This window comes from Mytilus californianus, unplaced genomic scaffold, assembly GCF_021869535.1.
Source record: "Mytilus californianus isolate M0D057914Y unplaced genomic scaffold, xbMytCali1.0.p SCAF_1, whole genome shotgun sequence".
Classification (NCBI taxonomy): Eukaryota; Metazoa; Mollusca; class Bivalvia; order Mytilida; family Mytilidae; genus Mytilus; species Mytilus californianus.
The window spans coordinates 92147252-92161083 of NW_026262581.1; the positions used below are offsets into that span (position 1 = coordinate 92147252).

The 13832-nt window shown below is 33.2% G+C and overlaps 1 protein-coding gene across 1 annotated transcript in view; it reads left to right on the forward strand.

The window, feature by feature from the left end:
* LOC127726033 (uncharacterized) overlaps nucleotides 1-13832 on the forward strand; it is a 28255-nt gene that overhangs the window by 11872 nt on the left and 2551 nt on the right. The window contains exons 2-5 of the mRNA XM_052233337.1: nucleotides 1995-2152; nucleotides 6955-7172; nucleotides 11399-11534; nucleotides 12387-13445. Coding sequence (XP_052089297.1) covers nucleotides 2041-2152; nucleotides 6955-7172; nucleotides 11399-11534; nucleotides 12387-13445 — 1525 coding nt within the window. The 5' untranslated portion in view covers nucleotides 1995-2040. The remainder of the gene's footprint in view (nucleotides 1-1994; nucleotides 2153-6954; nucleotides 7173-11398; nucleotides 11535-12386; nucleotides 13446-13832) is intronic.

Sequence of the window (13832 nt, forward strand, 5' to 3'; positions counted from 1 at the left end):
CAAATTTTGAAGGTACATATAGATGCAAACGTAAATTAAATTGAAAAAATGCAAATAAGTAATAAAAGTTGAAGTTGTTTTACTGGTCTGCTTTTTATGGTCAAATATCATAAAAATGAGACAAGAGACAAACACAGATTTTTCTTGATAAATATTGAAATATATAAATATATAACTATATTATAGAGATTAAAAGACTTTATACATATTAGATATGTTAGCTAGTTTTGCTGTTAAATTTTTCTAACATTTTCATAATAAAAAATTTAAAAATGATTTGAATTTGTGAAAGAATTTGGTCATTTAATTTGATAGAATTATATGTACTTTCAATGCCTACTTTCATCAAATGAAAAACTGATGAAAGTAGTAGTATTGCATTTAATAGTGGTAATACCGATTTATATTATATAGTTATTAAATACCGCTGACTGTTAGGGTATGTCAGTGTACTATCTTTTATATTTACATGACAATATCAGTGATTTTATAACACCTACATACTGATAACCTGGGATTTTCTCACGGTCACATTTATAGTTATCATAAGGAAACTCAGTATTAAGTGCTTCTTCACATGGATAATATTCTGATAACCTTTTTGTATCAGTGTATTGAAAGTACTGATATAAATATAGTATATAAATTTGACTTCTATTTCCTATATGTTTATATGTGTTATGAATTTTTCAAGTTTGTAGACTAGCATCCTTCCAGCTTAAATCAAACAATTGCCAGTGCGCAAAATAACAGATTGTACATGTACTTATGATATCTATATGAATTTTTCCAATGGACTTGATAAGATATGTGTATATTTTGTCTGAATTAATTTTCAAGAAATTGGCAAGGATATCCATGTTTATCTGCATCACTGTTTTAAATTTTTAAAAAATTTTCATTAGTTTCAAAGTCATGCAAGATGTACATTTGTATGTTTGTACAATCAAATTTAATTTCCATTAGAATAGGATTTATTAATTTATAATGATATTTAATTATCCAGTTTCCCATGATATATGTAGAACATTGACATATTTGTATATCCATGCACCATAATAGCATGAATTATTAGTTTTAAAAGTCTATGAAAACAACATCAGGAAATAGAAAGAAAATATTTACATTTGTAAAGATGTAAGTGTAGAAAGTTATAAAACTCAGAAAGAATTTTTTTTTGACTTATTAACACTAAGATAAATTTAGAATTACCGTTTACACGGTTTAATTGTATAGAAAGTTATAAATAAATGGAGAAGTTGGGTAATTATCAAAGGGACAGCAACCCAAAAAGACAATGAAACTGAAAAAATCATGTAGAGGTTAGCATACAGTTTTCAGCAATAGATAAATGTCTATACCATATATGTCAAGATAGACTTAATACTATAGTGGATTTGATAGAGCCTGTCCCATTTCAAGAAATCATGAAGCTGGTGAACATTGAGCAGAAATCCTGAATACTCCATAAATGATGGCTTGAAACTTTGATACGATACATTTCCATTAAAAAGTACAACATTATAATTTTTTACAATTTTACTATTTAAATCCCTGTATATATGGAATACATACACATTCTATTTTATACCTCTGCTAAAGACGTGACACATTATATGGTATACCAATGTTCGTCTGTCTGCCAACACTTTGTACCACATATCAAATTTGCTACTTTAACCAATTCTATAATTTTAACACAATATTTGGATTGAAGGAAGAAAGATCCCTTTAGATTTATTAAAATTTGTCTTTGTCGTTACATAATTGTTGGAATTGGTAAACATATATCAAAACTTTCAATTTCAACTAAATTCTGATATGTCATTCCAGATTTATGGGACTTTGCACAATAAGGGTGTATCATGAGCTCTTGGCACAGATGTTTATTAAAGTTGGTCTGAATTCTATTTTGTATTAATTTAAGGTTAAATTTCTAAATATTGAAGTAGTTTGAAATGATCCAATATAAATATATTGTCTTTAAATTTCAGAAAAAAGAAAAAGAAAAGTTTGAAAACTAATGATGAGGATTTTATTATGCATGGAAGATGTAACATAAAGAAAGCAAGGATGACACGGAAATCTCTGTGGAGCATTATAATATGTACTATACTTTGTTGTATAGGTACAGTAACTCCTGTAGTTATATGTAAGTTTTGAGGAAATCTCTGTGGAGCATTATAATATGTACTATACTTTGTTGTATAGGTACAGTAACTCCTGTAGTTATATGTAAGTTTTGAGGAAATCTCTGTGGAGCATTATAATATGTACCTGTTGTATAGGTACAGTAACTCCTGTAGTTATATGTAAGTTTTGAGGAAATCTCTGTGGAGCATTATAATATGTACTATACTTTGTTGTATAGGTACAGTAACTCCTGTAGTTATATGTAAGTTTTGAGGAAATCTCTGTGGAGCATTATAATATGTACCTGTTGTATAGGTACAGTAACTCCTGTAGTTATATGTAAGTTTTGAGGAAATCTCTGTGGAGCATTATAATATGTACTATACTTTGTTGTATAGGTACAGTAACTCCTGTAGTTATATGTAAGTTTTGAGGAAATCTCTGTGGAGCATTATAATATGTACATGTTGTATAGGTACAGTAACTCCTGTAGTTATGTGTAAGTTTTGAGGAAATCTCTGTGGAGCATTATAATATGTACCTGTTGTATAGGTACAGTAACTCCTGTAGTTATATGTAAGTTTTGAGGAAATCTCTGTGGAGCATTATAATATGTACCTGTTGTATAGGTACGGTAACTCCTGTAGTTATGTGTAAGTTTTGAGGAAATCTCTGTGGAGCATTATAATATGTACCTGTTGTATAGGTACAGTAACTCCTGTAGTTATATGTAAGTTTTGAGGAAATCTCTGTGGAGCATTATAATATGTACTATACTTTGTTGTATAGGTACAGTAACTCCTGTAGTTATATGTAAGTTTTGAGGAAATCTCTGTGGAGCATTATAATATGTACATGTTGTATAGGTACAGTAACTCCTGTAGTTATGTGTAAGTTTTGAGGAAATCTCTGTGGAGCATTATAATATGTACCTGTTGTATAGGTACAGTAACTCCTGTAGTTATATGTAAGTTTTGAGGAAATCTCTGTGGAGCATTATAATATGTACCTGTTGTATAGGTACGGTAACTCCTGTAGTTATGTGTAAGTTTTGAGGAAATCTCTGTGGAGCATTATAATATGTACTATACTTTGTTGTATAGGTACAGTAACTCCTGTAGTTATATGTAAGTTTTGAGGAAATCTCTGTGGAGCATTATAATATGTACTATACTTTGTTGTATAGGTACGGTAACTCCTGTAGTTATATGTAAGTTTTGAGGAAATCTCTGTGGAGCATTATAATATGTACCTGTTGTATAGGTACGGTAACTCCTGTAGTTATGTGTAAGTTTTGAGGAAATCTCTGTGGAGCATTATAATATGTACCTGTTGTATAGGTACGGTAACTCCTGTAGTTATGTGTAAGTTTTGAGGAAATCTATGGGAGCATTATAATATGTACCTGTTGTATAGGTACGGTAACTCCTGTAGTTATGTGTAAGTTTTGAGGAAATCTCTGTGGAGCATTATAATATGTACCTGTTGTATAGGTACGGTAACTCCTGTAGTTATGTGTAAGTTTTGAGGAAATCTCTGTGGAGCATTATAATATGTACCTGTTGTATAGGTACAGTAACTCCTGTAGTTATATGTAAGTTTTGAGGAAATCTCTGTGGAGCATTATAATATGTACCTGTTGTATAGGTACGGTAACTCCTGTAGTTATGTGTAAGTTTTGAGGAAATCTCTGTGGAGCATTATAATATGTACCTGTTGTATAGGTACGGTAACTCCTGTAGTTATGTGTAAGTTTTGAGGAAATCTCTGTGGAGCATTATAATATGTACCTGTTGTATAGGTACAGTAACTCCTGTAGTTATATGTAAGTTTTGAGGAAATCTCTGTGGAGCATTATAATATGTACCTGTTGTATAGGTACGGTAACTCCTGTAGTTATGTGTAAGTTTTGAGGAAATCTCTGTGGAGCATTATAATATGTACTATACTTTGTTGTATAGGTACGGTAACTCCTGTAGTTATATGTAAGTTTTGAGGAAATCTCTGTGGAGCATTATAATATGTACCTGTTGTATATAGGTACGGTAACTCCTGTAGTTATGTGTAAGTTTTGAGGAAATCTCTGTGGAGCATTATAATATGTACTATACTTTGTTGTATAGGTACGGTAACTCCTGTAGTTATATGTAAGTTTTGAGGAAATCTCTGTGGAGCATTATAATATGTACCTGTTGTATAGGTACGGTAACTCCTGTAGTTATATGTAAGTTTTGAGGAAATCTCTGTGGAGCATTATAATATGTACCTGTTGTATAGGTACAGTAACTCCTGTAGTTATATGTAAGTTTTGAGGAAATCTCTGTGGAGCATTATAATATGTACCTGTTGTATAGGTACCGTAACTCCTGTAGTTATGTGTAAGTTTTGAGGAAATCTCTGTGGAGCATTATAATATGTACCTGTTGTATAGGTACGGTAACTCCTGTAGTTATGTGTAAGTTTTGAGGAAATCTCTGTGGAGCATTATAATATGTACTATACTTTGTTGTATAGGTACGGTAACTCCTGTAGTTATATGTAAGTTTTGAGGAAATCTCTGTGGAGCATTATAATATGTACCTGTTGTATAGGTACGGTAACTCCTGTAGTTATGTGTAAGTTTTGAGGAAATCTCTGTGGAGCATTATAATATGTACTATACTTTGTTGTATAGGTACGGTAACTCCTGTAGTTATATGTAAGTTTTGAGGAAATCTCTGTGGAGCATTATAATATGTACCTGTTGTATAGGTACGGTAACTCCTGTAGTTATATGTAAGTTTTGAGGAAATCTCTGTGGAGCATTATAATATGTACCTGTTGTATAGGTACGGTAACTCCTGTAGTTATGTGTAAGTTTTGAGGAAATCTATGGGAGCATTATAATATGTACCTGTTGTATAGGTACGGTAACTCCTGTAGTTATGTGTAAGTTTTGAGGAAATCTCTGTGGAGCATTATAATATGTACCTGTTGTATAGGTACGGTAACTCCTGTAGTTATGTGTAAGTTTTGAGGAAATCTCTGTGGAGCATTATAATATGTACCTGTTGTATAGGTACAGTAACTCCTGTAGTTATATGTAAGTTTTGAGGAAATCTCTGTGGAGCATTATAATATGTACTATACTTTGTTGTATAGGTACAGTAACTCCTGTAGTTATATGTAAGTTTTGAGGAAATCTCTGTGGAGCATTATAATATGTACCTGTTGTATAGGTACAGTAACTCCTGTAGTTATATGTAAGTTTTGAGGAAATCTCTGTGGAGCATTATAATATGTACTATACTTTGTTGTATAGGTACAGTAACTCCTGTAGTTATATGTAAGTTTTGAGGAAATCTCTGTGGAGCATTATAATATGTACCTGTTGTATAGGTACGGTAACTCCTGTAGTTATATGTAAGTTTTGAGGAAATCTCTGTGGAGCATTATAATATGTACCTGTTGTATAGGTACGGTAACTCCTGTAGTTATATGTAAGTTTTGAGGAAATCTCTGTGGAGCATTATAATATGTACCTGTTGTATAGGTACGGTAACTCCTGTAGTTATATGTAAGTTTTGAGGAAATCTCTGTGGAGCATTATAATATGTACCTGTTGTATAGGTACGGTAACTCCTGTAGTTATATGTAAGTTTTGAGGAAATCTCTGTGGAGCATTATAATATGTACCTGTTGTATAGGTACAGTTACTCCTGTAGTTATATGTAAGTTTTGAGGAAATCTCTGTGGAGCATTATAATATGTACCTGTTGTATAGGTACAGTAACTCCTGTAGTTATATGTAAGTTTTGAGGAAATCTCTGTGGAGCATTATAATATGTACCTGTTGTATAGGTACGGTAACTCCTGTAGTTATATATAAGTTTCAAATGTACCAATGATGGGGCAATCTATAGGAATGAGCTCTTTTTTGCTTCCCTTGCATGTGAAGTCTAAATGCACAGCCAGTTCCCATAAACATTTCTTTTATCATGTAGTGAGTAGAAACATGTTTGAGAATCTTACCATATACTGAAGAACATGGTAGAAATAAGTGATAAAAGCCTATAGCTCTTATTTAGAGATTCACTCAGTTGGAAATTATAATAAGGTGAATTATAATTTGCTTTGGTGAATAGGTCATCTTGCAGCTGCAGTAGATACCTAAACCTTTTTTATGGCCCACCTACGATAGTAGAGGGGCATTATGTTTTTTGGTCTGTGCGTCTGTTCGTTCGTTTGTCTGTCCGTCTGTTCGTCAATCTGTCCTGCTTCAGGTAAAAGTTTTTGGTCAAGGTAGTTTTTTATGAAGTTGAAGTCCAATCAACTTGAAACTTAGTACACATGTTCCCTTCGATATGATCTTTCTAATTTTAATGCCAAATTAAGAGTTTTGCCCACAATTTCACGGTCCACTGAACATAGAAAATGATAGTGCGAGTGGGCATCCATGCACTATGGACACATTCTTGTTTTCCATACTTCACATACATTTAAATGTTTTATCTGAAAATCTAAGAAAATAGATCAATTAGCTTTTATAAGAATAAGAAGGTGTGGTATGATTGCCAATGAGACAACTCTCCCCCAGAAACCAAACGATGTAGAAGGTTAGCAACTATACATGGAGATCACTATAGTTGCATGCTTAACTGGCATTGTATTCATTTTTTTTTTTTTTAAATAAGGAGAATGCAAAATTTGTTATCATATGATGATATAAAATGTCTGCCATATTAGATGTAATGCAATATGGCAAACATTTTTATTTCATCATACTAATCCATATATTGGTAAGGCATGTCTTAATGATATAACTATTGTTTCTCTTTACAGACAACATAGAAGACATGTGTAATTCTGCAGGATCGTTTGATGTGGACTCAGATGCAGTTGTTTACCTTAGGGGAGGTTACTCTAACTCCCCTATAACTGTACGAGAATGTAATGCTGTATTAAGAGCAACAACGGGTGACCACATTCTGTCTTTTGAAGAACCAACTATAAATCTACAATGTGGAAATGCACTCGACATTATATATGGATCGTATAAGGTAATATTTTAAGCAGCTTGAAACTGAAAACCATGTAGATGAGATATCTTCCATTGACTTTTGTAGATGATTTGTAATTTTTTGGGTAAAGATTACATTCATGCAATTGAAACCCTTATGTGACTGGCTTGATAGTTATCTATCTATTAGACTTTATCACTTCTTTTGAGAGAAAAACAGGGCATTAAGCACACAACATTCTATATATCCTATCCATGAACATTTCAAGAAATTTGACAATGAAATATATACTCAGATATTCAAGTTGCAGAATGATGTGTTTTTATAACCATACCTGTAAAACAAAGACATAAATTGTTCATGGGCATGAATCAAATATCTGTTCTAAAATATCAATGATGTCATTGTTAAATCAATATATTAAAATTGAAAATTGTAGTTGTCTTCCTTTGCCAATAGTTCTAGATATCTCATCCATTGAAGAGCATTCTAAAGCAATTAATACAATGCAATGTTTAATTTTTAGTTACCACTGCAAAATGAATGCAATCTTCACCCTTCTGTGCTCACAAGTACTTTGATTATCTTGCCTGCACTTAAATCACTTAAGGGAGCTACCATTTGATTTTTATGGAGGGGGGCTAGGATGAAATATTTTGTCCTGCATTTTTTTAGCTCACCTGGCCCGAAGGGCCAAGTGAGCTTTTCTCATCACTTGGCGTCCTTTGTTCGTCGTCCGTCGTCGTTAGCTTTTTACAAAAATCTTCTCCTCTGAAACCACTAGGCCAAATTTAACCAAACTTTGCCACAATCATCATTAGGGTATCTAGTTTAAATATGTGTCCGATGACCCCGCCAACCAACCAAGATGGCCGCCATGGCTAAAAATAGAACATAGGGGTAAAATGTAGATTTTGGCTTATATCTCTGAAACCAAAGCATTTAGAGTAAATCTGACATAGGGTCAAACTGATTATCAGGTCAAGATCTATCTGCCCTGAAATTTTCAGACAAATTGTTGTTGGGTTGCTGCCCCTGAATTGGTAATTTTAAGGAAATTTTGCAGTTTTTATACGACCGCAAAAAATTTTTGGGGATTGTATAATGGTATGATGTCGTCGTCTGCGTCGTCGTCTGAAGACACATTGGTTTTCGGACAATAACTTTAGTTTAGAATGGATCTCTATGAAATTTTTTAAGAAGGTTCAATACCACAAAAGGAAGGTTGGGATTGATTTTGGGGATGATGGTCCCAACCGTTTAGGAATTAGGGGCCCAAAAAGGGGCCCAAAACAAGCATTTTTCTAGTTTCAGGATAATAACTTGTGTATAAGTATTTCGATTGCTCTGAAATTGTACCACAATGTTTAATACAACAAGTAGAAGGTTTGGGATTCATTTTAGGGGTTATGGGGCCAACAATTTAGGTATTAAGGGCCGAAAAGGGGCCAAAAACAAGCATTTTTCTAGTTTCCAGACAATAACTTGTGTGTAAGTGTATGGATCTCTCTGACATTATACCACAAGGTTCCATATTACAAAGGGAAGGCTTGGATTGAGTTTGGGGTTAATTGCCCCAAACATGTAGGAATAAGGGGTCAAAAAAGGGCCAAAAACAAGCATTTTTCTAGTTTCCATACAATAACTTGTGTGTAAGTGTATGGATATCTCTGAAATTGTACTACAAGGTTCCATACTACAAAGGAAAGGCTGGGATTGAGTTTTGGGGTTATTGCTCTAAGGGGGGTTTCAAAAAGTTGGGAGTGGGGGGGGGAATTTTTTTCCCAATTTTTATAAGGGATTCATATTTTTTTTCAAAATTTTTTAAATTTCGAATTTTTGAAAAGATTCAAGAAGAAATCTTCAAATGCACAGTATTGCGCAATGGATTTATAAGATCTTTGACCTTTGTGTCAGGAACCTATATTATGTCAAAAATTTTGATCACATCGAAATTCAGACAGTATCAAGCTTGAATATTGTGTCCAAATTTGCCCCAACTGTTCAGGGTTCGACCTCTGCGGTTGTATCAGGCTGCGCTCAGCGAAGCATTTTATTGGTTATTATCTTGAATATTATTATAGATAGAGATAAACTGTAAACAGCAATAATGTTCAGCAAAGTAAGATCTACAAATAAGTTGTCATGACCAAAATTGTCAGTCGACCCCTTTAGGAATTATTGCCCTTAATAGTCAATTTTTAACAATTTTTCGTAAATTTTTGTAATCTTTTACAAAAATCTTGTTATCTGAAACACTGAGACAAATTTAACCATACTTGGCCATAATCATTATTAGGGTATCTAGTTAAAAAATGTGTCTGATGACCCCGCCTTCCAACCATCATGGCCAACTTGGTTAAAAATAGAACATAGGGGTAAAATGCAGTTTTTAGCTCACAGGGGCCCAAAGGGCCCCATGTGAGCTTATGCCATCACTTGGAGTCCGTAGTCGTCTGTCGTCATAAACTATTTCAAAAATCTTCTCCTCTGAAACTACTGGGCCAAATATCTTCAAACTTTAACTAAATGTTCCTTAGGGTATCTAGTTTATAATATGTATCCGAAATTTTGATCCATTGACAAACATGGCTGCCATGGCTAAAAATAGAACATAAGGGTCAAATGCAGTTTTTGGCTTATATCTCAAAAACTAATCTTTTAGAGCAAATGTGACAGGGGTAAAATTGTTTAATTGGTCAAGATCTATCGGCCCTGAAATTATCAGACGAATGGAACAACCCATTGTTGGGTTGCTGCCACCGAATTGGTAGTTTTAACAAAATTTTGCAGTTTTTTGTTATTATTTTGAATATTATTATAGATATATATAAACTGTAAGCAGCAATAATGTTCAGCAAAGTAAGATCTACAAAAAAGTTAATATGACCAAAATTGTCAATTGACCCCTTAAGGAGTTATTGCCCTTTAAAGACAATTTTACACAATTTTTTCAGCAAGTTTGCTAGCATTTAAAAATCTTCTCCTCTGAAATACAGGTGAGCGATTCAGGCTCTTGAGAGCCTCTTGTTGGTTTATATCTCTGAAACTAAAGCATTTAGAGCAAATCTGACAGGTGGCAAAAATGTTCTTTAGATTTATCTGCCCTGAAATTTTCAGATGAATCCGACAACCCATTATTGGGTTGCTGCCCCTGAGTTAGTAATTTTACAAAAATTTTGCAGTTTTTTGTTATTATCTTAGATATCATTATAATATCTAATATCTAATACTATTAATTATGATTTTAACCTTATTTTACATGGTTTCCAAAGCATCAGTAAATACAGGTGAGCGGCACAGGCTCTTGAGAGCCTCTAGTTTTAGTTGTAATCTCTGTGCTGCCTTTTTATTTTTCACTATATTCGGTCCTGACTTTTTTATGCCCCCCCGTGGCAGAGGGGGCATTAAGTTTTACTCTTGTCCGTCTATAGGTACGTACGTCCCAAAATTGGTTTCTGTTCTCTAACTTTAGTTTGCCTCAACCAAATGTCATGAAACTTATACACAATGCTTATTACAACAAAACACAGATCAAGTTTGAATTTTAGTGGCGTCACTTTTAACGATCTAGAGTTATGCACCTTTACAAATGGAAAAATTGCTGAATTTTTCGTTTCTGTTCTCTAACTTAAGTTTGCCCCAACTAATTGTTATGAAACTTATAAACAATGCTTATAACCACAAAACTCAGATCAAGTACAAATTTGGGTAGTGTCACTTTTACAGTTCTTGAGTAATATTCCTTTATAATGTTATATGCAAGCGGGGGCATCATATGTGTCTCATGGACACATTCCCCATTTATTTTTTTTATTAGCTTATCCTGACCTTTTTTTTACATAAATTGTCATTCTGCCTTTTTTTTTTTTTTGCCAAGTTGCTCATCCTGCCTTTTTTTTTAACTCAAAACTCATGTCCTGCCTTTTTTTTTCCAAATTACATCAAACTTTTTTTTAAATTTTCTATCTTTATTTTAGTCATAAATATAATTTTTTGCACTTAACAAATGCATTCAGTATGGGATTATTCTTTTAGTCATAAATAGCACTTTTAAACCTTCATGGGTTGTTATGAAACTTGGACAGTAGCTTCTTCAAGAACAAGAAACACCATCTGAAGAAAAAAATTTAATTAAAAAACAAAATCTGTATTATTACTGATACATGGACTTGAAATTTTTAAAGTCAACATTGTACTTTTACACTGACACCAGTATTCACAGTAACTAGTTTTGTATGTCATATTTTTGTTATATATTTCAGAAAGCATATGCTTGTGACACTCTGGCCTCTGGAAAATTTTCTACACAAACAAGAGATGCCACTGTTAAACTGACATTAGGTACTAACATGGCTTCCAGATTTGGAACATTTCAACTCCAGATATCAGCTGGAATAAGTAAGTCATTTCTTTTTTAACTTCCTTGGCATAAGTTTTTGTAATCAAATAGTCTCTGTCTTCTTGTATCATAAATCTTTATGTAAAATCACCTCTGAAACCAATCAGTTGATTTGAATCAGACTTTCACATATTCAACTTTAGGATGTCGAGTTTCAATATCATATTTGTTCAACCAAATTTGTCAGCTCTTGTATAAATTGCAGATATTCCCTAAGCTTTTATGTATAATACAATTGTTCTATAGAAGTTAAAAGATCACATATTAGCTTTGGTCTGGACAACATACATTTTACCCATTTTAATGCAAGCATTAAATGCAAGTTCTGTCTATTATCTAGAAAACTGCTATTGAGAAAATCTGACAGGGACAAAGTACCCTTTGTTATGTGTGGGTTGAACTACAAGAAACTTTAAACAGACAAATTACAGACAAGACAGATAGGTCAACAAATCTGAAAATAGTAAATCCTCTTATAGAAGTTTTTGCCCTTGAATGACCTTTTTTTGGTATTTCGGGCATAAACTTTAGTAGATAGACATAAGGTAAAAACAGAAAAAAAAAATTCAGCAATACAAGATGAAAAAATAAGATCTTAGTCATGAAAAATATTCTAGTCTTCAATGTTGAAAATGCACAAAGATTCAGGAGAGCTACCAACGCTCTTTAGAGTGGCTAGGTTCTGTTGAAGAATTAGGATCCCTGATTTCTAAATATTTGCATAATTTTTATGATTTATAGAATATAGATTTTAACAAAAGTATTTTGACACAGTTATATATACATCAATCAAACAGATACTGAAATAGTCATTATTGATATATCTTAATGTAAAACTACATCTATTTCAGAACCAGTTGATGCATCACAAAACAGTGCAAGTGCATGGTCCGTTGGTATCATTGTCGGAACTGTAGTTGGAATATGTGTTTTTCTCTTGCTTATCTGCATAATTGGAGTTTGTATGCATAAAAGGATGAGACAGGCAAAAATGAACGAAGCCATGTATGCAACTCAAGACAAAGGTCGGCTTGAGCTTGATATAACACCCAATAAAAATTTTGGATACACAAATAGTTACAATGAAAATGGTGAGGCCTCTCCTGCAGCCAGAACAAAGTTACTTAATGGTTATGATGAAAATAGACGTTTAAATCGTCCTGATACTTTGAATATCAGAAGTGCTTATACAAAACCTGTTCCTGCCAAAGACCCTAGGGGTCAAACAATTAACAAAGATTATCAGGACGATGGAGATGACACATATTACAATATGGACGAGGACAAAATTATACAACCCAATAGACCTAAAACACCTGTCACACCAATCTTAAGTGCTCTTCAATCTAATCCCAAATTCAGGAAATCATATACTGAAAATGAACGTGATGCTGAGGACAGAGCAATGAGAATTTCATATTCTACATCAAATGACTCCATTAATCAGAGGCCTCCTTTACCAAAAGTGCCAGATTCAAACACTCGCCAGGTAAATCTGAAGAAAAATCAAAGTATGAGAAAGGCCACAAGACCTGATTCATATGTTGATTGGTCATCTTCAACACAAGGTTCAGAAGAAATGGAAGATGAAAGAGCACAAAATAGAGAGGCGACTGAAAGACCTAAACACACATTACGACCTGATCGTAAGAGAAGTCCAGAACAAGAAAGAAAACAAACAAACAAAATGAAAGATCCGAGAATAAATGATCTGAGAGACGATGAAGATGAACGCATTGGACTATTTCAGAAACAATCAAGTACTAGATCCAGTGCTAGGAGTAGTAAACGATCTCAGAGATCACCTAGACTTGGTAAAGGTTCAAAGGGCTTTGGTCACAGAAGAACTGGAAGTCGAGGAGACGATGCTATCAGTATAGGGTCCAGGACAGATTTAGAATCTCTTCCTCGTAAGTGTTCTAGTTTTTTTATGATTTCAGTTTTCACATGTTTCAGACAGAAGTTGCATGCAGTGACCCAGACCCGGTATTGGTCTTGTTTCATACCTGTATTGTCTCATTGGAAAAGTATACACAACTTATTTTAATACATTTGATTTTTACTTGGTGTCATTCACCCAAAACATCCACATTCAAAATGTGAGTTCTAAGGCATAACAGTACATAAAATGGGTGGTTGATTTTGTCTGGATTAAATCAGATAATAGATCAGTATGTCTGAAGTCTATATCTACAAGAAGAAAACTAAATTGACCATTTATATATTTTTAATGGTGAAATATGAGAATACTGTTAAACTTAATATGTTTTGTTTTTTAAATATAATAATGAAATTAA